At 43.3% G+C, this 24,934-nt stretch overlaps 1 protein-coding gene across 4 annotated transcripts in view; it reads right to left on the reverse strand.

Moving 5' to 3' along the window:
- Positions 1-24,934, reverse strand: part of mctp1a (multiple C2 domains, transmembrane 1a) — a 393,574-nt gene that overhangs the window by 17,803 nt on the left and 350,837 nt on the right. The window contains exon 18 of one of the 4 annotated variants that reach the window (XM_060906953.1): positions 19,189-19,290. The exons of the other annotated variants lie outside the window; for them this stretch is intronic. Within the exon in view, the coding sequence (XP_060762936.1) occupies positions 19,189-19,290 (102 nt within the window). The remainder of the gene's footprint in view (positions 1-19,188; positions 19,291-24,934) is intronic. 4 annotated transcript variants of the gene reach the window in all.

Below are 24,934 nucleotides of genomic sequence, written 5' to 3' on the forward strand. Positions count from 1 at the left end.
CACTCGCTCTCAGATATGAAGTTTATCTTCAAGTGGTGAATGCATATATCACGAGTGAGTGAAGTGAACAAGTGATATATTTTTCAATATGAGAAGATAAACTTCATATCTTTGCACCACTGTGTAATGTTCTTTATATTATATTGACACTTCCCCCCCCCAAAAAAAAAACAAACGCAAGTGAATTAAAAGAATTTTAATTGTGAACTGGTTTGCCATTTTGACAGTGTGCGTCTAGTCAGTAGGAAAACACTGGGAGTGACATCATCAGAGAGAAATATCGGGAATTATTATACATATGGGCCACTTTTTTGATGGAATAAAAACGTGTTCTATTCCCTTTTAGCGGGTTTCATTCATTTGGTTTGATAGCATGCAATATTCTTATCATATCGCTTATCCTACGTGTATTACGTCACTCTACCCAATGGAGAATGAGTGTTGAATACGGGTTACGGTACTGCATGGTTGTCAAGATGACATGACGTCACACGTTGAAGACATAAAATTTCTGCGCTGGCGAGAGACTGGGACAATTTGTAAACAAACATGGCCACCAGGTTTGCTTCATTAAATACAGAAGATTTTGAGACAATTTTGAAAGAGAAAGACAAATTAAAGACCTGAAAGGAACGTATAATAATAATAATAGCTGGCTTTTTTTCGTGGTATATCAGATATATTCCATTCAGTGACTCGTCTTTGACTTGTTCAGTATCATGCTAGCTGAACGGAATATATCTGATATACCATGAAAAAAAGCCAGCCAATATTATTTAAATACGTCGCTCAGATCCGTGAAGTATTTCGTATGAAAAATGTGAGTTTTTAAAACCAGAAAAGATAAACTTAATATCTTCAAGCCAACTTGTGATTTTATTCTTATTATATACAGTGGTGCTTGAAAGTTTGTGAACCCTTTAGAATTTTCTATATTTCTGCATAAATATGACCTAAAACATCATCAGATTTTCACACAAGTCCTAAAAGTAGATAAAGAGAACCCAGTTAAACAAATGAGACAAAAATATTATACTTGGTCATTTATTTATTGAGGAAAATGATCCAATATTACATATCTGTGAGTGGCAAAAGTATGTGAACCTCTCGGATTAGCGGTTAATTTGAAGGTGAAATTAGAGTCAGGTGTTTTCAATCAATGGGATGACAATCAGGTGTGATTGGGCACCCTGTTTTATTTAAAGAACAGGGATCTATCAAAGTCTGATCTTCACAACACATGTTTGTGGAAGTGTATCATGACACGAACAAAGGAGATTTCTGAGGACCTCAGAAAAAGCGTCGTTGATGCTCATCAGGCTGGAAAAGGTTACAAAACCATCTCTAAAGAGTTTGGACTCCACCAATCTGCAGTCAGACAGATTGTGTACAAATGGAGGAAATTCAAGACCACTGTTACCCTCCCCAGGAGTGGTTGACCAATAAAGATCACTCCAAGAGCAAGGCATGTAATGGTCGGCGAGATCACAAAGGACCCCAGGGTAACTTCTAAGCAACTGAAGGCCTCTCTCACATTGGCTAATGTTAATGTTCATGAGTCCACCATCAGGAGAACACTGAACAACAATGGTGTGCATGGCAGGGTTGCAAGGAGCAAGCCACTGCTCTCCAAAAAGAACATTGCTGCTCATCTGAAGTTTGCTAAAGATCACGTGGACAAGCCAGAAGGCTATTGGAAAAATGTTTTGTGGACAGATGAGGCCAAAACAGAACTTTTTGGTTTAAATGAGAAGCATTATGTTTGGAGAAAGGAAAACAGTACATTCCAACATAAGACCCTTCTCCCATCTGTGAAACATGGTGGTGGTAGTATCATGGTTTGGGCCTGTTTTGACAAGGTACATTCACAAACAAAAAGTACCTAAATTTATCAAAACAATTCATCAGTTCATCAATATTGGAAAATATGTTACTCAATGTCCCGGATGTAATTCGTATGAAAAATACGAGTGACGTACGGTATTTACCAATAAAACACTCATGTCCATATATATCTCATCTCATCTCATCATCTCTAGCCGCTTTATCCTTCTACAGGGTCGCAGGCAAGCTGGAGCCTATCCCAGCTGACTACGGGCGAAAGGCGGGGTAGACCCTGGACAAGTCGCCAGGTCATCACAGGGCTGACACATAGACACAGACAACCATTCACACTCACATTCACACCTACGGTCAATTTAGAGTCACCAGTTAACCTAACCTGCATGTCTTTGGACTGTGGGGGAAACTGGAGCACCCGGAGGAAACCCACGCGGACACAGGGAGAACATGCAAACTCCACACAGAAGGGCCCTCGTCGGCCACGGGGCCCAAACCCGGACCTTCTTGCTGTGAGGCGACAGCGCTAACCACTACACCACCGTGCCACCCCGTCCATATATATCACACACAGTATATCAAGGTGTGCTAATATTTTCTGTGGCCAGGAACCAGGTGTGTGGCATGGAAGCTCACAGGCAGTGTTGATCCATGCCCAGCTCCAGCCTGGCACCACTACAGAGGCTACACTCATGCTCTTCATGAAGATCAATTGAAATGTCAGTGTCATAGAGGATAATACAATCCCAGAGCTGGCCAGCTCCTTGAGACTAAAGATCAAACACTGCTGTGCAAATGATGGCACGGGCAAAAGGATAGGATACTTCTATACAAATGCTGTTACATAAGACATTTCTTTTATTTCTGTATGAAATGCAATGTCTATGATGACTTTTGTAGTAGAGATTAATGTAATTGCCCTGATGTTATGTATAATCACATTTAGTTTGGTATCAGTTTCACACTTAGATGATGTGTACAAGTACTCCAAACTGAACTGTACTGCCAGAACAGAAACGCCTCACATTTTCCTTTCATGTCCCAGAAAAGAAGAAATGTGCTCGGGTCTTATTACACTGAGTCTCTATGTATGGAGTTTTAAAGAATCAAATCTGTCTATGATCTCTTTTACATGCATTCACACAATTTTCCCATCCCAGGCTTCTTCCTCATTTATCCTTCATGGTATGAAAAATAACCCTAAATATGGCCCACGAAGCCACACTGCCTCCTGAAAGCCAACACAAGACAAATAGATATAACTAGACACTATCCTGGGGTTATTTTTCTTTGAAAATATTCAACAATATTTCTTTCTTTCCTCCTTTCTCCTTGTTGCCATCTGGTTTGTGTTATCAATTGAAACAAAAGCGGCCCATATGCACCATTGTATTGGAGTCGGTGTTAGGAACACAGCTTTGAGAGATGTGGTATGTGTGTATGTGTGTGCGTGAAGAGGTGCAGGTCATGGGGCTCTCCAGTCTAAACCATTGCCACATGGCCCTTGAACTATGAGCTCACTCTGATTTCCTGTCTTCAAAAGTGGACCGAAAGAGGCAGGAGGTTGAAATAACACCGGCCTGGAGAGAGGCTTGTTTTCAATGCTCCTCCGCATAGCTCTCTCTTACACACACATACGCAGACATACACATGTGTCTGTGTGTGTGTGCGCACATGAGGAACCTGCTGAAGAACGCCCACCACCTTCTCCCCTCAGGTCATTTGATGGAGATGCACTGTGGGAACCAACACATGGCAATTCCTGCACTTTATAATACTGTACCAACACATTCAGACACACACTGAGGCTGCGTGATACACTCACACACGTAATATGCAGATCTAGAACGTTTACAAAGCCATTGTTATGTGGTCAATTCTAATAACATTGTGAAGCCGACAACAATTACGACGTTTCATGCATAACATTTCAGAAACATTATTTCTGCAGAAATTTTAGTCTTCGTACCTGTTTGTATTTAAACTTTTAATACTTTTTAATATTGTTTTTTTGTTTTTTGTTTTTTTAAACAGAGCCAGACTTATACATGGGTTCACCTGGGCTGTAGTCCAGGGTGAAAACAAGCACCAAATTAATCAAAGGCTATAAATAAATATTTAGAATTTCAATCCAACAATCAGAATTTTTCAAAATAATTACTGCTGCTTTCTGGTTCAAATTCAATACTTCTTTATTTTCTAAATACTTTCGTTATTTTGCTTTGGGAGGGTAATGCATGTGCAATCATGTGGGCGTTTGATATTCGCTAGGATAATTATCATAATGTCATAGCACAAAAAAAACAACTTTCAGAGGGTGAATTACACTGAAGTGGATTTTTCAAGGACTTTGCAACAAGTACACTAAATGTGGACACCTGATCATAACAAACTGCATGTGCTTGTTGAACATCCCATTCTACATTTAGTCCCACTTTGCTTTTATAATAACCTCCACTCTTCTGGGAAGGCTTTCCGCTAGATTTTCGAGCGTGATTGTTGCACCAATGTCAGGCGAGGCGACCAGGCAGCACACGGTCAGCATTCCAGTCCATCCCAAAAGTGATCAGTGAGGTTGAGATCAGGGCTCTGTGCAGGCCACTCAATTTTTCCACACCAATCTTGACAAACCATGTCTTCATGGAGCTCACTTTCTACACAGGGGCATTGTCGGTCGTGCTCGAACAGGTTTGAGCCCGTTAGTTCCAATGAAGGGAAACTGTAATGCTGCACCATATAAAGAATAGTGCTTCCAACAGTTTGGGGAAGAAGCACATAAGATCAGGTGTCCACATACTTTTGGCCAAATCGAGTCTATCCTGATGACGTGACTTCTGAAAGGTGAGAACCTACCTTTGTATTTTATTGTAGGGATTTCATTTGGACTTGCTTTATCATGGCTCTGGTTCGATGGGCCACACTGCTGTCGGTTAACACTCCCGAGTTAGTTAGGGTTAGTTGTGTGGCTACGCAGAGGTTTGATTTAGCGAATGTGGTGGCATTAAGTCTCTTTAACTACTGAAAAGCTAGCCTCTTATTCAAGCGTTCGGGTTTTTCTGGTCAATAGCGCACAAACAGCACACCCAACTCAACAGGAGAATCTATTGCTTTGGATTTACGAGAACATTTTCTGTGAATATACTGAGAGAATCTGTATCACTGAAACGTTAGAGACCAAAACTATAAACTGCCACAAAAGGGAAGAGTGTTACAACTTCCTGATTTCAGTTGTGTTTGCTGAATAAGAGTTATGAAATGCAAGCCAGTCTGACTGATGATTAGCTGAATATATTCAGTTGGAAAGGACTAGAACATATTATCAGTACACACATAACATAAGATAACATATTTTTTTCACGGTCCGGTTTCCATCAAATCCTGCGCTCTGACTGGCTGGCGAGCGGTTATGGACCTCTGGTTATTCGCTCGTTCACAACAACAACAAGCATAGTAGCAATTTTTGTCAACATTTATTTTCACATTTCTCAGGAAAATAGCATTAATTTTACAGCATGGATAGCGATAACGACAGTGTTCACAGCGAAAGCGAGTTTTACTACCCTGAGGAAGAAGAAATAAAAGAAAACATTTCAGGAGAAAGCTAAAAACCTCTAACTGTTGCTAACGCTGAGCAAAAACATGGCTGAATCCTGAATGACTCAATTTTGTATAAATAGGGGACTACATAGGCGGCAAAATTTAATTTTTTTCCTGCCATGGAAGTGCACTTGTATACCGAGGAGGAAGCAATTTGCATTACAGCCGTGAATGAGGATTCAAAATGGCGGCTCTCGTTTTCTGTTAGAATTTGGTAAAGAGAAAAATAAATATATCATTTACCAGCTTAAGGTCGGTACGTATGGTGAAATACCATGACCTCGGCCTTGAATACTGACCTCGACCCAGAGGGCCTCGCTCAGTACTTTCAAGACCTCGGTCACTGTATTTCACGATACGGACCTCCCAGCTGGTTTGTTTACATTCTTCATCTTTGAGCATGAAAATTTGTTGAATGTTTTTTTAGACTGGTTCAAAAGCATGAAGAAAAATAAAATGTGAATATTTTACTACACACGTATGCAATTTGTCACATGTCCGCTAAGTGGAAATTATTTTGTTGGACGTTTTGTATGAAGTTTTTATTTTACCGAATTTGCAAAAAATAAAAATGTTCTGTCTCTCAAAAGCCAGTGAACATGGATAGAATAAAGCAATTATTCAACTCAATCTCGTTGTACATGGCTTATAGCGTCTATCAGCTCATGTATGACTCGATTTCATGGAATGACTGTTAAATAATTGTCACTGATCGAGAAATAAATTTTTTTAAACCTTTATTTGTCACATGCACGCTTCAATCACAGTGAAATTCATCCTCTGCATTTAACCCATCTGAAGCAGTGAACACATGCACACACTCAGAGCAGTGGGCAGCCACACACAGTGCCCAGGGAGCAGTCAGGGCTCAAGGGCACCTCAGCCCAAGGCCACCCCACATCAACCTAACTGCATGTCTTTGGACTGTGGGGGAAACCGGAGCACCTGGAGGAAACCCATGCAGACACGGGGAGAACATGCAAACTCCACACGGAAAGGCCCTTGCCAGCCACGGGGCTCGAACCCAGAACCTTCTTGCTGTGAGGCGACCGTGCTAACCACTACACCACCATGCCGCCCACAAATAGAAAAATGGTATTCAGCTCCAATAGGTATGCATGGCTGAATAGTTGCTATTATATCATAAATTGTCTGCTAATACAATGTTATAATTATATTATAATAGGTACTGTTTTGTTTTATAACAGCCTTGATTTTTTTTTTTTACTGCAGCAGGTGTAGATTCGCGTCATGGTGTATGTATAGAACAATGGTTCAAGCTCAAGGGCTCCCAGAAGTCTGCTCCTGTTTCTGATCATGTTTACTGGTTCCTAGGTACAAGCCCTCATCCACAGGATCAAGATAAAGATATCTCGAGAATAGATATCTTCTTAGAAACTAACAAATGGATGGTTGCACAATCACAGTGCCGTTTAATCCTTTTATAAATACAAACTTAACTGGGTTGTACTTTCAAAATGACCTTCTCAGTCAGTCAGTGTCACAAAGTCACAGAAAATAGAAAATAAAACTTCATTTTCTTCTTCACATGATCTTCAGAAAATGTGGATGATGAAACATTCCTGTTGAACATGTAACTGGTGGATTATATCAAATATGCTATGGGGTGTACGTGTTCAGGTAACAGGGTTAAGTGAATGTAGGACATTAAAATGTACAGTTTTCACCACCTATCATCATGAACATCATGACTCATGGAAAATGAAGTTTTACGAATGAGATGTGAAACGAATTTAAACATTAGTACAAAATAAAATGAGATTTTTTTAAGGGTAAATTGTAGTTATAGTGAGCTTGGCCTGGCAAAATGCTGTTCGATAAAGTTTCTCTACACTACCGTTCAAAAGTTTGGGGTCACCCAGACAATTTTGTGTTTTCCATGAAAAGTCACACTTTTATTTACCACCATAAGTTGTAAAATGAATAGGAAATATAGTCGAGACATTTTTCTGGCCATTTTGAGCATTTAATCGACCCCACAAATGTGATGCTCCAGAAACTCAATCTGCTCAAAGGAAGGTCAGTTTTATAGCTTCTCTAAAGAGCTCAACTGTTTTCAGCTGTGCTAACATGATTGTACAAGGATTTTCTAATCATCCATTAGCCTTCTGAGGCAATCAGTACGTTTACATGCACATCCAAATCGAGCTGCTGTCAGTAATCGAGCAAAGGGTCCCAGCAGGGGTGCCAGAGAAATCCAATCCTACATGCACACAAGGAAATCGAGCTATTGTGTGAGGTACATTGTGCACCCGAGCCACAGGTGGCGCTACACTCCCCATCGTGTTGGTACACTTCCGGTTGTCGTCATGAAGAAGAGCTATTCAAGAGCAGTGTTGCCAGACTGGGTGGTTTCCCGCCTAATTGGGCGGTTTTAAGTGCATTTTGGCGGGTTTTGAATAACATATTTTGGGCTGGAAAACGTCAGCAGTATCTGGCAACATTGTTCAAGAGTATAAACAAAGTTATCAGTTCCGTGTTCACAAGAAGAGTGTTTGTAGTTTGTATGTACGAACAGAAGTGTTCCTAATAAAATGGGCACTAAGTTGAAGTTGATCTGAAGTGTCATGCCGACCGAGGCTGTTTTTTTTTTTTTTTCCGACCGAGGCTGTTGTGTTTCCCGCTTGTGGTCTTGTCACTCGTCACTTCCGGAAGGGGCAGTGCTGAAGTAAGTAGCTGGACTCCGTAGCTCGATAGGGTTTACATGCACTAAGTAGCTCGGCAAAAATCGCATAATCTAGGTCGTGCAGCTCGATTACGAGAAATCAAGTTTGGTTCAATTTCAGCCTAGCTAAGGTGTTTCCATGCCATTTAGAACTTCAATTTCAGTCGAGCAACGGCAGAAATTCGATTTTCTCTATGTGCATGTAAACGCACTGAATGAGTAAACACATTGTACCATTAGAACACTGGAGTGAGAGTTGCTGGAAATGGGCCTCTATACACCTATGGAGATATTGCACCAAAAACCAGACATTTGCAGCTAGAATAGTCATTTACCACATTAGCAATGTATAGAGTGGATTTCTGATTAGTTTAAAGTGATCTTCATTGAAAAGAACAGTGCTTTTCTTTCAAAAATAAGGACATTTCAAAGTGACCCCAAACTTTTGAACGGTAGTGTAAGTTTAAAATGTATTGCACCTTTACATGCATATTTATAAATGTAATAATACCAAGACTCGAATGGCCCCCCACTCATGGAATCACGTCAGTTAGTACTCTATAGTGGTCAGAAATACTGTCCAATGAGGCATAATGGCATTGTAATTCAACAGTACGAAAGACAAGCACATCTGTCCAGAAGTACTCTAAAGCTTCCCCATTATAAACCTCCTCACGGCTTACAGAACTAGCACATGTAATGGCAAGCAGAGGCACATCCGTCCCAGCCGGAGCCCCAAATCAGGCTATTCACACCTCCTCATTGCTACAGGAGACCCCCAGGTTCCTCACAATGAGCACTCAGCAGGGGAGGTGGGTGGTCTTGATGGGACTGGCAAGATCCTGGGTGGGCACTTTGGATGGGGCATAGCTTGTTTGTTAGCAATGACAGAGAAAGAGGAGGGGATGGTGTCCCAGGGGTGCCAAACTTCATTTACACCAAAGCTCAAGTTGAAATGCAAGAGGATGGACCCCCAACTGGAGCTAATCCACACCCACAACCACCACGCTGCTTGTTCGGGGAGAGAGAAAACACGGTACTTTGATGTGCCCCGCACTGAAAGTAAGAGAAACAAAGCAGCTGATAAGAGATCAAGATGAAAACGGAATCATTTCAGCCAGGCTATGGTACTCCCAGGATGTAGCTATTACTTGTGCAACTAGAAAAAATACAAGCCTTCTCTCATTTTGAGCCAAAGGCGCGTTGACCTAGACATTTAAAATTAGAGAGTTTAATCCCAGAGGAGATCAAGGAGTAGAGCTCCACACCTTCAACAGCAAATACAGCCAAGATGAGCTCCTGCCCCACCTCTTATTACACAGACATAAAAAGAAAAACATCCTTAAACTTCTTTAATATTTGATGTGTGTATTAATTTTCCAAAAGTAGTTCACTGATTCATTATGAATGGGATGGAGGGAAAAGATGTACAGGGAAATGCTTGTCAATGAAATCTTTGTGTAGGAGCATTCGGGGAGGTTAATTAAAACTGCATTATAATTAGATCTGAGGTGTGTGTGTCAGACTTATAGTAAATTGGAAGTCCCCTGGCTGTTCACGTGATCCCAATAACTGCTAAATACTCTGTGCCAAAATTATATACATAAAAGAATTCATGATACACGGCACCCCCCTCGCCAAAACAAAACATAAATTACTGATTAAAGTGCAAAAGCTCAACAGAAATACGGCCATGCCTTCTTTTTCTTTCTTTCTTTTTTCCTTGTGTTCACAAGGGGGAGTTAGAAATGGATCCTTTAGTGATTAAAACACATTTAAGAAGGCTGTTCTCAAATGTATGGTGTTAGTCTATACTTTTTTCCCTGCACAGGTAAATAATAATGAGTACTAATTTGTATAAGAATATACTGATTTATTCTAGGGGCGGCACGGTGGTGTAGTGGTTAACACTGTCGCCTCACAGCAAGAAGGTTTTGAGTTCGAGCCCAGCGGCCGATGGAGGCCTTTCTGTGCGGAGTTTGCATGTTCTCGCCGTGTCCATGTGGGTTTCCTCCGGGTGCTCCGGTTTCCTCCACAGTCCAAAGACATGCAGGTTAGGTTAATGGTGACTCTAAATTGACCGTAGGTGTGAATGTGAATGGTTGTTTGTCTCTATGTGTCAGCCCCGTGATGATCTGGCGACTTGTCCAGGGTGTACCCCGCCTCTCGCCCGTAGTCAGCTGGGATAGGCTCCAGCTTGCTCGCGACCCTGCACAGGATAAGCGGCTTAAGATAATGGATGGATGATTTATTCTACATTCACTGGATGTGAGCAATCGCACACTCTGATTGGTTACTTTACTACTAGGATCCATCCATCCATTATCCATAACCACTTAACCTGTGCAGAGTTGCGGGCAAGCTGGAGCCTATCCCAGCTGACTACGGGTGAAAGGCGGGGTACACCCTGGACAAGTCGCCAGGTCATCACAGGGCTGACACATAGACACAGACACCCATTCACATCTACAGTCAATTTAGAGTCACCAGTTAACCTAACCTGCATGTCTTTGGACTGTGGGGGAAACCGGAGCACCCGGAGGAAACCCATGCGGACAACATGCAAACTCCGCACAGAAAGGCCTTCGCCGGGGCTCGAACCCGGATCTTCTTGCTGTGAGGCGACAGCGCTAACCACTACACCACCATGCCGCCCGGTATGTGAGTCATTTTTTTTAAATCATGTCCTTTTTTTTGGGTAAAGAAAATGTATGACAAGCCACAGTAAACCATGTGGTAGTGTACAACAAGACTCAAGTGTGCTATTCCACACAGATCCAAAGTTCTCAATCTGTGGCCTGCTCACTGGAGAGGGCATCCTGGGTCAGGGTTTAACACTGCTCACCCTCTTACACGCCTTTTCTGTCAACTCAGTCCCATCAGATCACTGCCAAATTAGCAACTGACAGGGGCAAACACACCTAGCGAAGGACGTTTAGCCAATTTCTCATGTATAACTCAAGTCAACAGGTAAGAGTGCGTGTGTTGTCATGTTCTGTCAGACGTCTCGTACACATCGTACTGCTTTGCTGCGTGTACAGGAATGTAATGTTTGAAGCAGGTGCTCTTTCGGAGGGACACATGCTAAAAAGTGACAACGTTTCCGGCTATAGATGCGAATATTCTTCTCAAGAACTGTGATCATAAACAGAACGACTTAAATTAATACCATATACTGTCGGAATTACATCAGTTCCTTTCCCACATTAAAGGAAAACTCTATTCTGAAACAAATAAAATACATCTCGATTGAAATATTATTGATGTGTTTGGCGATTCTGGTGCTAATTTGTTGGTTGTTTTGTCACTATTCGCGTGAGAAGTTAGTGTCTGTCTGCCGGTCTGACAACACAAGGGGAGATCGCCAACCCAGATACCATGGTGTTTAATAGGAGGGGGGAAAAACATTCAAAACAACCTCAAACATGAAGCATAACTATGAAGTTTCATTGTTAGCTCCTAAAAACAAGAACTTCTTTTCTCAATCACTATTTCCTATTGATCTTTCATGCCATGTAGTACAAGCGAGCGATCCACAAGGTTATGAGCACGATGGTGTTGATGGCAGTGTTAGCGTGAAATTTGAAGCTGATCTGTTTGATCAGAGTGTACAGATGAGGACATGAAAGAGCCGGACACACTACAGGACTAAAGCACTGCTGCATTGTTCTCTTGCTCTCAGTCAAACAGCATTGTGGATAATGTAGAAAATCTTTAGCTAAAGTGGAAACAGACGAGCATGCTGATGAAAAAAAAAAGTTTAAACCAAATCAGAATTTAATCATAAAATAAATAATCTGTACCACTAAAGATTACATATTGATAAATATGTAAATTATTATATTGTTATGCAAGTCATTGGCGGTGGATTTTTCCGTTCAGATACAGGAACAAAGGTCAGACTCTCGGCTGGACAGCAGCTGTTATTAGACTGCGATGGTAAGCAAAAACAGCTGATAGATATCTCTGTGTGCTTTTGGCACCTCACCAACACAGCAGGAACGAAGCAGATGTTTTGTTTTAAGGCAGGTATTTTTTTAAAATAAATTATTTATCCTACTCAAGTAATCCTTGGGTGAAACGGATCAATGTAATACTTAGTGGTTTATTTATTAAGTACACTTTCCTTGTCTATACACTTATTGACTTATCAGATACCCGTACAGCTACCATATAGATGCACTTTGTAGGTGTATAATTTCCGACTCCAGGTCACGTGTCAATCACACTCTGACTCATCTAACCCCTCAAACCCGTCTGTTGGTTGAAATACACCACTAAAAGTGCTACTGCTAACCAGTTGGGTGGTGGATATGAGTGTATCAAGCACAGAAGTTTTGCTGGAAGTTTGAAACACTGTGTACTGGACACTCTGGACACATACTTTTAGAAATGCATCGACCTGATTTTTCAAAGCTTTGACCATACGATGTCCGTACACACATATGAACGTGTACCACAACACGGAACCCAATCGTAAGTGCAAGCCAATGTATCTCATTAACACTTAGCTACCGGACAATGGAATTTGTATCTTTATTTATGAATACAAGATAGATGGATTTTTATCCAGCGCTTTTTTTTTTTTAAATACTAACATATTTTACGGAAAAGGACGGCACGGTGGTGTAGTGGTTAACACTGTCACCTCACAGCAAGAAGGTTCTGGGTTCGAGCCCAGAAGCCGGCGAGGGCCTTTCTGTGTGGAGTTTGCATGTTCTCCCCGTGTCCGCGTGGGTTTCCTCCGGGTGCTCCGGTTTCCCCCACAGTCCAAAGACATGCAGGTTAGGTTAACTGGTGACTCTAAATTGACCGTAGGTGTGAATGTGAGTGTGAATGGTTGTCTGTGTCTATGTGTCAGCCCTGTGATGACCTGGCGACTTGTCCAGGGTGTACCCCGCCTTTCGCCCATAGTCAGCTGGGATAGGCTCCAGCTTGCCTGCGACCCTGTAGAAGGATAAAGCGGCTAGAGATAATGAATGAATGAATGAATGAAATACTAACATATTTTACGGAAAAGGACGGCACGGTGGTGTAGTGGTTAACACTGTCACCTCACAGCAAGAAGGTTCTGGGTTCGAGCCCAGCAGCCGGCGAGGGCCTTTCTGTGTGGAGTTTGCATGTTCTCCCCGTGTCCGCGTGGGTTTCCTCCGGGTGCTCCGGTTTCCCCCACAGTCCAAAGACATGCAGGTTAGGTTAACTGGTGACTCTAAATTGACCGTAGGTGTGAATGGGTGTCTATGGCTACATCCACACGACAATGGCAACAAGATTTTTTTTTTTTAAATATCGCGTCCACATGGGCAACGGATCAGTAAAATATCAGGTTCATATGGCAACGCAACGCTTGCTGAAAACGATGCAATACACATGCCGCACCTCTACGTGCGCTGTAAGACGGTCCCATCGGAGACACCAGAACAATAGAAGAAGTAGACGCATGCGCATAAACCCCTTCTTCTGTAGCATCAGCCACATAAAGTTTTGATTATTAATCAGTAGCGTAAAACGAAAGACGCGGAAAGAGGAATGAACGGGGGTAGATGGAAGCCGGTACACCAACATTCTGATATCCTCCAGAATTCTTTAATGGTCCGGAATAAATTGAATGCTACACGTTGATGGATTACTTTGTTCTTCTACGCCCTTTTTGAGGAATGTATTGTCGGACTTAAACCAACATCTGAAGAGGTGAGATCGCTCCTTTTTTTTCCCCTATTTTTGCTGGCGGGATTGTTTTTGTTTTTGGAAAGCGCACGGGTGGTGCGCGGTTTGGTACTGCTTCCGCAGTGTTTGGACTAAAGACTCTGCCCTAAGAGCTATTCTCTCACTCTCTCTCTCTCTCTCACTTTGCACCATTACACAAATATTCACAGTGAAAATATTTTGTAAGCGCGTTTCATGAACCAAGTTATAGGATTTGTTGACAACTCGCATCGAGTTCGTTACACTTCTACCCGGCGTGAAGCACTGACAGTCATGTGGTTGTGACGTCATAGTAAACAAATCTGTTCTACTCATCCAGACGACTTCGCAACGGCTCCGTTGCCAGATTTTTCCACTCTGGAACCCGTTCTCAAAAGATTTCGTTTTGGGGCACCCAAAACGCCGGTGCCGTGTGGACGCCAGGCCGAAACGATAAACAATTTTATCAGATTCACCTGAATCCGTTGCCATGTGGACAGGGCCTATGTGTCAGCCTGTGATGACCTGGCGACTTGTCCAGGGTGTACCCCACTTTTCACCCGTAGTCAGCTGGGATAGGCTCCAGCTTGCCCGCGACCTTGAACAGGATAAGCGGCTACAGACAATGGATGGATTTTATGGAAAATATTCACGACAGTTTCATATAAAATGATGGTAGACGGATGTAAGTGCAGGAAGAGTTTTATTGAGAGCATGCTAGCAAACGGATCCAAAACATAGATAAACAAAAGGAGAGTCGAAAACCAGGCAGTGAGGCACAGACAAGATACACTATATTGCCAAAAGTATTCGGTCACCTGCCTTGACTCACATAATGAGCTTAAGTGACATCCCATTCCTAACCCATAGGGTTCAATATGACGTCGGTCCACCCTTTGCAGCTAGAACAGCTTCAACTCTTCTGGGAAGGCTGTCCACAAGGTTTAGGAGTGTGTTTATGGGAATTTTTGACCATTCTTCCAAAAGGGCATTTGTGAGGTCACACACTGATGTTGGACGAGAAGGCCTGGCTCTCAGTCTCCGCTCTAATTCATCCCAAAGGTGTTCTATCGGGTTGAGGTCAGGACTCTGTGCAGGCCAGTCAAGTTCATCCACACCAGACTCTGTCATCCATGTCTTTATGGACCTTGCTTTGTGCACTGGTGCACAGTCATGTTGGAAGAGGAAGGTGCCAGCTCCAGACTGTTCCCACAAAGTCCCACTAAGGGGCCAAGCCCAGCTCCTGAAAAACAACCCCACACCATAATTCCCCCTCCACCAAACTTTACACTTGGCACAATGCAGTCAGACAAGTACCGTTCTCCTGGCAACCGCCAAACCCAGACTCGTCCATCAGATTGCCAGATGGAGAAGCGCGATTCGTCACTCCAGAGAACGCGTCTCCACTGCTCGAGAGTCCAGTGGCGGCGTGCTTTACACCACTGCATCCGACGCTTTGCATTGCACTTGGTGATGTATGGCTTGGATGCAGCTGCTCGACCATGGAAACCCATTCCATGAAGCTCTCTGCGCACTGTTCTTGAGCTAATCTGAAGGCCACATGAAGTATGGAGGTCTGTAGTGATTGACTCTGCAGAAAGTTGGCGACCTCTTCACACTATGCGCATCAGCATCCGCTGACCCCGCTCCGTCAGTTTACGTGGCCTACCACTTCGTGGCTGAGTTGCTGTCGTTCCCAAACACTTCCATTTTCTTATAATACAGCTGACAGCTGACTGTGGAATATTTAGGAGCGAGGAAATTTCATGACTCACAGGTGGCATCCTATCACAGTTCCACGCTGGAATTCACTGAGCTCCTGAGAGCGACCCATTCTTTCACAAATGTTTGTAAAAACAGTCTGCATGCCTAGGTGCTTGATTTTATACACCTGTGGCCATGGAAGTGATTGGAACACCTGATTCCGATAATTTGGATAGGTGAGCAAATACTTTTGGCAATATAGTGTATCAGAGGTGATACAATACTCACAGTCCAACAGGGCCAAAACCAGAAAAGCGATACAACATACAAGGCTCTTGCAAAGTCTGTGTGTTACTGACTTTTATGTATGCGCTGTGATTCAGCTCTAATCAGGAACAGGTGCATGGTCCTAATGGTGTGCGCGCACTTCACAGTCTGCGGCTGCGCACTGAGCTTCAAAGCGTGTGGACGTGATAGATGTAACCAGACAACTATCTGACATATCAAGTTTGATACTGGATGGTAACTATATATATTAATGATGGAAAATGAAAGCACTCAGCAGAGTCACACCATAATAAATGTCGTGGTGTCGTTTCTGGCGCATGGCATGTGGTGTCAAAGAAAGGAATACATATGTATTGTAACTGTGATGTGTATCTCATTATTGGCATCAATGTCACAAGACAATGCAGCAATTTACTGACATGAAATACACGACACGACACAATCCGATGGCTCATATGCTATAATACGGGGTGTTTCAAAAAAAAATTTGCTATCATTTCACAATCTAATAACTTTGCCAATTCTTGTTCAACTGACCTCAAATTTTAACAGCCTGTGTGGAAACAGGTCAAAATTTTACGTTTAGTGTTTTTCGTTTTTATCTTTTTAGGTATGGAAATGCCATTGACTGGAAAAGAAAAGGTGTTTTGTGTGTTAGAGTACGCTCGAACACAGTCAAACAAGTCGAAAATTTGTGAAATCGTTCATAGAATCTACATACCTTTGAATTTCTCGTTCAAATTTTGAGGAATAAATCATATCCTGCTCACCATTAAGTCTGTTCAGTTTCATTTGCCTAGACTATGTAGTTTCTGGGATATTTACATCTCAAATAATATACTTTTTTTTTTTTAACATCCTGTATTATTATTCTACTCAGACTGATTTTGTGCTCTTACAAATACTTTGGGGGCAGCACGGTGGTGTAGTGGTTAGCACTGTCGCCTCACAGCAAGAAGGTCCGGGTTCGAGCCCCGTGGCCGGCGAGGGCCTTTCTGTGCGGAGTTTGCATGTTCTCCCCGTGGGTTTCCTCCGGGTGCTCCGGTTTCCCCCACAGTCCAAAGACATGCAGGTTAGGCTAACTGGTGACTCTAAATTGAGCGTAGGTGTGAATGTGAGTGTGAATGGTTGTCTGTGTCTATGTGTCAGCCCTGTGATGACCTGGCGACTTGTCCAGGGTGTACCCCGCCTTTCGCCCGTAGTCAGCTGGGATAGGCTCCAGCTTGCCTGCAACCCTGTAGAAGGATAAAGCGGCTAGAGATAGTGAGATGAGATGAGACTTTGCTCATTCACTCATCAGGAGCTCTGCTGTTAGGCAGTGACCAAATATCTACATTAGACATATCTACCTTATTGGTGCACCGTGTACAATGAGACACGATAGTTCATTGTTTTTATTGCACCATATAATTCATCCTGATACACTCATAACATCACAACACACACTTTGGAACTTTGGAGTGTAAAGTTTAAAAAAAAAAGAAGGTAATATTCTTAAAATTGCTTTTATGTTTTGTGCTTGAACACATGACGTTATAATTGTACGCAGACTGCTATTCTGAATGACGGTTTGTTTGAAAAATGATTTTCCCCCAATATCTAGAAAAATAATATTACAAAATGTTCATGCATGTGCATTTTTTAACGAAATGTCAAAATAAATGTCTTTCTCAGACAAACAGTGTATATACCGTACAGGGAACGCATAGCACAATGCAGAAGTGTTTAGTATCCTCCCCACAGCCTCCGGAGCCTATAAAATGTCTGCAGCATGTGAATTTGTAGTGAACTGTGCAGCTCCATGGCATCATTCCATCCACACGCCTCTTCTGCTGAGCCTATCGCTGTGATAGCACAGTAAACACGCGTCAAGAAGAGAGACGACGAGGCAGGACAAGGTTTATTTTGGGCCCGACCTCTGCTTCCCACCACTCCCCCACTAAAACAACATCATTAGGCTCTAATGGGGCCGCCGGAGAGTGGGGTTCACCTTCGCCATTACTCCCCAGGTGTCCACACCCAGCAGGCAAGCCACTCCATCAGCCTCAAGGTCAGGCCGAATGTTGCCCCTGTTTTCTCGCCTCCGCTGACACCCCTCACCAAACGCATCTGCACCTGCAGTCATCTTCCGACCCATCGCGATGCCCCTCGCCCCTGCAGCGACCCCCCCTTGACCCGGATATGCCTGCTCTCCTTCCCTCGACCTCTCTGGATCTCAGGGAGCCACTTCATGATGAATGGCGTGCGATTAATTTTAGCCGACACTGCCGCGGATTTGCTCCTGTCCTCTCCATCTCCAAAAAAACAAGGTCGTCATAGAAGAACAGGCATCACGCTGCTGGGCACCAACAGGCTCACCAGTACAAACACAGTAATTGGGAAATAAAGCTCCAATTATGGCAGGATTTTCAGTGGCAGAAAAATCCGTGTCGCCTACATCTTCCTGGTGCATTAACAAAATGTTATGTGCTTCTAACATGCTTTCTGAAATGTCACCAGCTTCTTCATTACACATTAATGCGCCAAGCTGAAATTCACATGGTGCACAAGTGGAATTTCAACATTTTCAAGGTTTCTTTAAAAGGTAGGCTGCTAAAAATGACAGAAACAGAACTGGCATTCCTTCCTCTTGAAGACAAACATCAAGGATTCGCTCTCATAATTAATTCATAACTCCAGTTAAAAGAGTTCTAGTAACTGGCTTCCTTGCCTGCTTGGCACAGATACTGTCCTTTTTAGCTATGAGGTAAGCAACATATTTGCTGCTTCGTTGTGTGTGTGTGTGTGTGGGGGGGGGGGGGGGGGGTGTGTCCACAGAGCGACTGTCAGTCAGCCAAGTTCACCACTGGCTGCTATTTAATCGGCTCATGGTGAATTTCTGAGTGCACACTGTATACTTCAAGACTCACACACACACACACAACTAGCAAAGCATGCTACTGTTATCCCCCAGGACTCCCAAAGAAGTTGCAAAGACTCAAGCAGACGCAAAAGACATAGAGACAGGAAACAAAAGACAAAGGAAAAACACATTTCTCTCCAGCAAGGCTTCAGAAAAAAAGTGAAGTAATTAAGGATAGGTTGGGTTTACATTTACATTTTAGAACTAATACCGCTTTAGGTGTCCATCAGGTCAAACGGTGTCTACTATAATTACCAGCAGTTCTGTGTTTCTCCAAAAACTTAAACGGTTTAGCAGCTATGACCAGGTTAGCAGTGCACAACTCCTCCTGCCAGGCTGGTTCCTCCAAAGACAAGGGGATTGGAGTGACAACTGAGGACAGACTGTGAAGACAATGGAGGAACGGAGAGACACAAAGCCCTACTCATTGGGAGGGACAGACAATAAACCACAGAGGGTAGATACAGGACAAACTGACTACACTTACCACCATCACGTGAATCCATTCAAAATGCCAGGAAGCCAAAATATCCTCAAGGATATGGCTTCCGGGCAGACGGCCATCATGGGAGGGGGCAGAGCCCGGCACCTTGTGGACCAGAATAAATTGAGATCTTTGTAAAAGCAAGATTATAAAAGCATTAGGACAAAAAACATTGAAGGTACTGAATGAGCGACCTTGAATGAAAGGAAAGAATTAAAAATCGATCTTATGGGTTTGGCAAGAAAAAGAGACAGGGTTCCTCCTTATGTTTTTTTTTCCTTTTTTGATTTCATTAATAGCCAAACATGATTAAGATGCAGTTCCTAGGAGTATCTCCCAAAAATAAAAAAAGACGAAGGAAAAAAAAAAAAAACAAGAAAGCCAAAACAGTCAAAAAACATCTTTTACAGTCTTACGCCTTTCATCTTTTGGAAGCATGAGGAAGAAAGAAAGAAAAGATCTCGGAGCAACAGAAACTTTTCTTCCCTTCCCTCCCTCTGCATTTTTCAGGACTTGGGGAAAAGGGGGAAAGCTCTTTACCTGAAGGTATGCATAGTAAATCACAAGCTCAATAGCCGCAGAACAAGTTCTAAGTCACAGTTTTTCAAAGTATTAAAAATAATCCCCGTTGCACTCTTTAGTCCAATTACATCCTAGCACACAGCTATCGCCCAGATCAAGCCCATCCCTCGGATCCGCCGGGCTTAGCGCTCCATGTGCTATCTAAAGATAAGCTTTGCATGTAATGTGAGATTCCAGCTGACATAATTGTGCATGAATTGGGATCAGATTTACAGCATTTCACGGTGCAAAGAGGTTAGCTTGTGTTTTCCTCTGTGAATGTGGCCCTGGTGGAATTGCACAGAGATGAGGGGAATGAACAGTGAAAAAAAAAGTGACAGAGAGACATAGAGAGGGCGATCTGGATATAAAATGGGTATTAAGCTTCTCGACAGGCCCAGAGGTCATGGAAATGGGAGTATGTCGTTATGGTGCCCCACGGGCACCAAGACTCAGATACCACAGCAGTTATTACCCAGCATGCACCTGCCAGGGCATCGATAACCATCCTGTCTTCTATCAGACTGCCCCAGCTGCTCCCGTCAGCCTGCGCGATGGCTGATTACTGATTGCAAATTCCAATGCAACTCAAACCACACACACAAAAAAAAGCCCTTTCCTCACTTTTTTCACTGAAAGTATTTGATTTTCATTCACTGACTCAAAGGGCGATGATAAAAGATGCATATATCACAGTAATAAGAAGAATATAGTTATAATAAAAATAAACAGGATTTGCACAGCAAGGCGTCTGTTTTTCTTTTTGTGCTCTGATCTAGTCAATTCTCAGTGTTTTTTTTTTTTTCCCTCTGTGCCATGTTTGCCATTTTACATACAGGAAGTACCACATAGATATAATACCACTGCATTCAACAAACAGAAAAAAAAAAACCCAACACATCCACACACTTACAAACAGCTGTTGGACATGTGAGGAGGCGTGTGCTAGCTGTGGTAAGCCTGTGAGCTCAACATGATTGCTGCGTGTATCTTATCTGGGACGACTCCTCCCAAGGCTTTGTGTGTGTATGTCTGTGCTGTGTGTGAGTGTGTGTGTGTGTGTGTGCGTGAAAGAGAATCGCTCCAGTGTTCAGCCATGCGTGCCGGCCTAATCTCAGTGTTCTTCCACCGGCTCTCTGCTCTATCCCATGGGATAGCGAGCCTATCATCTAGCCCAGTGCTTCCACACAGGCCCTGGAGCTGATTAGTCTTCTACACACTCTGGACACAAATCCACACACTGCCGGGCTTGTGTAGCAAGTCATAGCTTTAGCCGCGATGCCATCGAATAGTGCTTGGATTAAAATCAGATATCCTAAAGGGCGATGTTTGGGAATGTGATGAGCAGCAGAGGAAGACTAAGTACCGATGTTAAAACGACAGGTGACAATTCCTGAGAGTTGAACAGGTTAACTGTCTATTTGATTGCATATTCATTCCATTCATTTTATTTACTTTTGAGTCATGCTTTATATATTAGATATTGCTGGGTGGGTGGCACGGTGGTGTAGTGGTTAGCGCTGTCGCCTCACAGCAAGAAGGTCCTGGGTTCGAGCCCCGGGGCCGGCGAGGGCCTTTCTGTGCGGAGTTTGCATGTTCTCCCCGTGTCCGCGTGGGTTTCCTCCGGGTGCTCCGGTTTCCCCCACAGTCCAAAGACATGCAGGTTAGGTTAACTGGTGACTCTAAATTGAGCGTAGGTGTGAATGAGAGTGTGAATGGTTGTCTGTGTCTATGTGTCAGCCCTGTGATGACCTGGCGACTTGTCCAGGGTGTACCCCGCCTTTCGCCCGTAGTCAGCTGGGATAGGCTCCAGCTTGTCTGCGACCCTGTAGAAGGATAAAGCGGCTAGAGATAATGAGATGAGATGAGATATTGCTGGGTTTCAGTCACATGACTTTTCTTAGCGGTTTTACCGGAAGTGAAATAGCTGGTGGTCTAAACAGCTGCTGTAGTGCAAACTAGCGATAACTTATCAGAGTACGCTCATAATCTAGAAGCCACTGCTGGCTTTAGATATATTCAGAAGATTGCTATGTGGGGACGGCACGGTGGTGTAGTGGTTAGCGCTGTCGCCTCACAGCAGGAAGGTCCGGGTTCGAGCCCCGTGGCCGGCGAGGGCCTTTCTGTGTGGAGTTTGCATGTTCTCCCCGTGTCCGCGTGGGTTTCCTCCGGGTGCTCCGTTTTCCCCCACAGTCCAAAGACATGCAGGTTAGGTTAACTGGTGACTCTAAATTGACCGTAGGTGTGAATGTGAGTGTGAATGGTTGTCTGCGTCTATGTGTCAGCCCTGTGATGACCTGGCGACTTGTCCAGGGTGTACCCCGCCTTTCGCCCGTAGTCAGCTGGGATAGGCTCCAGCTTGCCTGCGACCCTGTAGAACAGGATAAAGCGGCTAGAGATAATGAGATGAGATGAGATGAGATTGCTATGTGCAATGGAATCGACCCCTACAGTCTGGGAAAGAAGGATTTGTCATACGATCTTGAAAACTACCCTTCAGTCGAGTTCCGCCACATCTCGAACTATCTGGTGTTGCAGACGTCCTTCTACACCGCAAAACAGATGAAAGCGTGGAAGAGTATGGAGGATTACAACTTTTTTGTATGTGGCTGGGTAAAGGACCTCGCTATCAAGTCGCTGCCCAATGAATCCTTTATTGTTTCTGCCCGTGTAAGTACGGTTTTTTTTTAAGCTTTTCGTTCACGTCTTTACAACAAAGCGCTGCAAGTTGAAGTGTAAACAAACAACAGTTCGCTTGATTCTCGCTTGTGTTGGCTCTTATCTCTCAGGTAAATCATTCACAAAGATCATCAGAAACCCCTTTAAAGACCTGGATCTTAGTTAAACAAGACGGAGAAGTGATCACGGAGCATTGTAACTGTACGGCTGGGGAAGAATTTTGTCGCGACCTTCATGCATATGGACTTTGTGAGGAGGAAACAAAGAAACAGCTGGGGACTTTAGTGCTTCGTGACTAAAAAAAGTACCGTAAAATAACAATACATAGCAAGAAAAGTACTTGGAAAACACTAAGGCCATCGCTGAGAGGGAGATACAAACCTTTCACCAAGTGATCACTGCAAACTCGAGCATGCTTCGACTCGACTCCCTTCGATTTCACTGAGAGGCTCAAAAGCCACCTTTCTCGACGTCTTTTTGTGAAATCCTGTGTTCGTTCACCCTTTTTTATTAGTTCACAGTGGAACCCTGAAGAAACTTTTATCAGTTTCATGGTTTGATCGATTTGAACAGCCTAAAACAACGCAAGTGTGAGGCGTTTTTCATGCCAGCAATGCACCTTCTCTGTACAAACGCTTTGTCAGCTGAGCTTTGGTAGACCACCAGCTAAAGTACTGAATAACTAATGAGGCGGATGTGACATCACGTGAAACCCAGCAATTTTATACACACACACACACATCTATTAGGGTCTGAGATACCATCTTGATCTCAGGTTACTGCCAGTGTGATGTTTAGCACATTGTCCCTTTCTGGGTTTCCTAAGGGTTCTCTGGTTTTCTCCCACCTCTATGTATGAAACATGCTTTTTGGTGGCCTGGGTCCTTGTGTGTGTGTGTGTGTGTGTGTGTGTGTGTGTGTGTGTGTGTGTGTGTGTGTGTGTGTGTGTGATGTCCTGTATCCAGAGTGTATCCCTACCTTGTGTCCACTGTTTCTGAGATCCATTGCATTGAAAGTAAAGCACTTACTGAAGGTTAATTAATACACATTTAATTCATATGAATTATAAATAATGTGAACGATGCTATGAATATGTATCTCGTGAAATATCTTGAGCCCACAAGACCCGTTGGTAGGTCCAGATTTACATTCCACTTACTTTCTTATATCTATATACATCAAGTGCCCGAATGGTGCCGCAGAAATCTGTTCACCCCATCGTGAGTTTGAACCCCGATGATGTAAGAGATCATAGCCGTGCTCTCTGGGTGGGAGGGGTGGCATGTGCTGTCTGTGTTGATAATCACTGTGACATTAGCCAATTGTGGATGGCTGTGAGCACATGTACTGTATGTGGAAGAAGGCAAATAGTGCATTCCTCCAAGTGTGTTGCACTGCGCTGTGATGTAACACGAGCAGCAGTTTGAAAAGATGGCTTCACATATCTTGATGGAAGCACGTGCTAGCACTCATTCTTCCAGTTTGGAAGTTGTCGTGTGATAGGGAAGAGCTAGCTTGTGGGAATTAGCAAATGAAAAAATTGATTAAAAAATCAATCAATCAAACAGACAGATAGACTATTTTTATACTGATTTACAGATAGATCAGTATAAAATTCCTAATAGTAGTCAAAATGCTGAATAGTTACGACTTGATATGCTTTTAAAATTAATAACTAAGTAATGAGGCTTTAAGAGATTTTAAGGGATTAAAGTAGTTGATGTAAAATGAGTAACAAAGTTCAATAAAGCTACAGTGCCTCTAAACTGGCTGAGTAATGATAGCAAATAATCAATAGGTTAATATTATGTAAAGTAATTAGGTCCTATTACCATTACTCTTCGTCCCATAGCCAGCAAGGCAATGGCCCCTATGGCACCACTAATGACATTTTAACAGTCCATTGGGCATTTTTAAACTGGGCGGAGCCCATCCCTCTCCAAGCTTGATCGATGGACAATTTAGAGCCACCAGTTAACCTAACTTCATGTCTTTGGACTGCAGGGGAAACCGATGCACCCAGAGGAAACCCATGCAGACATGGGGAGAACATGCTTTCCACATAGAAAGGCTCCCATTGGCCATGAGGTTCGAACCCAGAACATGCTTGCTGTGAGGCAACAGTGCTAACCACTAGACCACCATGCTGCCCCATGGCCATTATTGTGCTTCCCTATATATTACTTAATAATTACTCTCACTACTTTACTCATCTCATCTCATCTCATCTCATTATCTCTAGCCGCTTTATCCTTCTACAGGGTCGCAGGCAAGCTGGAGCCTATCCCAGCTGACTACGGGCGAAAGGCGGGGTACACCCTGGACAAGTCGCCAGGTCATCACAGGGCTGACACATAGACACAGACAACCATTCACACTCACATTCACACCTACGGTCAATTTAGAGTCACCAGTTAACCTAACCTGCATGTCTTTGGACTGTGGGGGAAACCGGAGCACCCAGAGGAAACCCACGCGGACACGGGGAGAACATGCAAACTCCACACAG

This window comes from Neoarius graeffei, chromosome 24 (assembly GCF_027579695.1).
Source record: "Neoarius graeffei isolate fNeoGra1 chromosome 24, fNeoGra1.pri, whole genome shotgun sequence".
Taxonomy (NCBI): domain Eukaryota; kingdom Metazoa; phylum Chordata; class Actinopteri; order Siluriformes; family Ariidae; genus Neoarius; species Neoarius graeffei.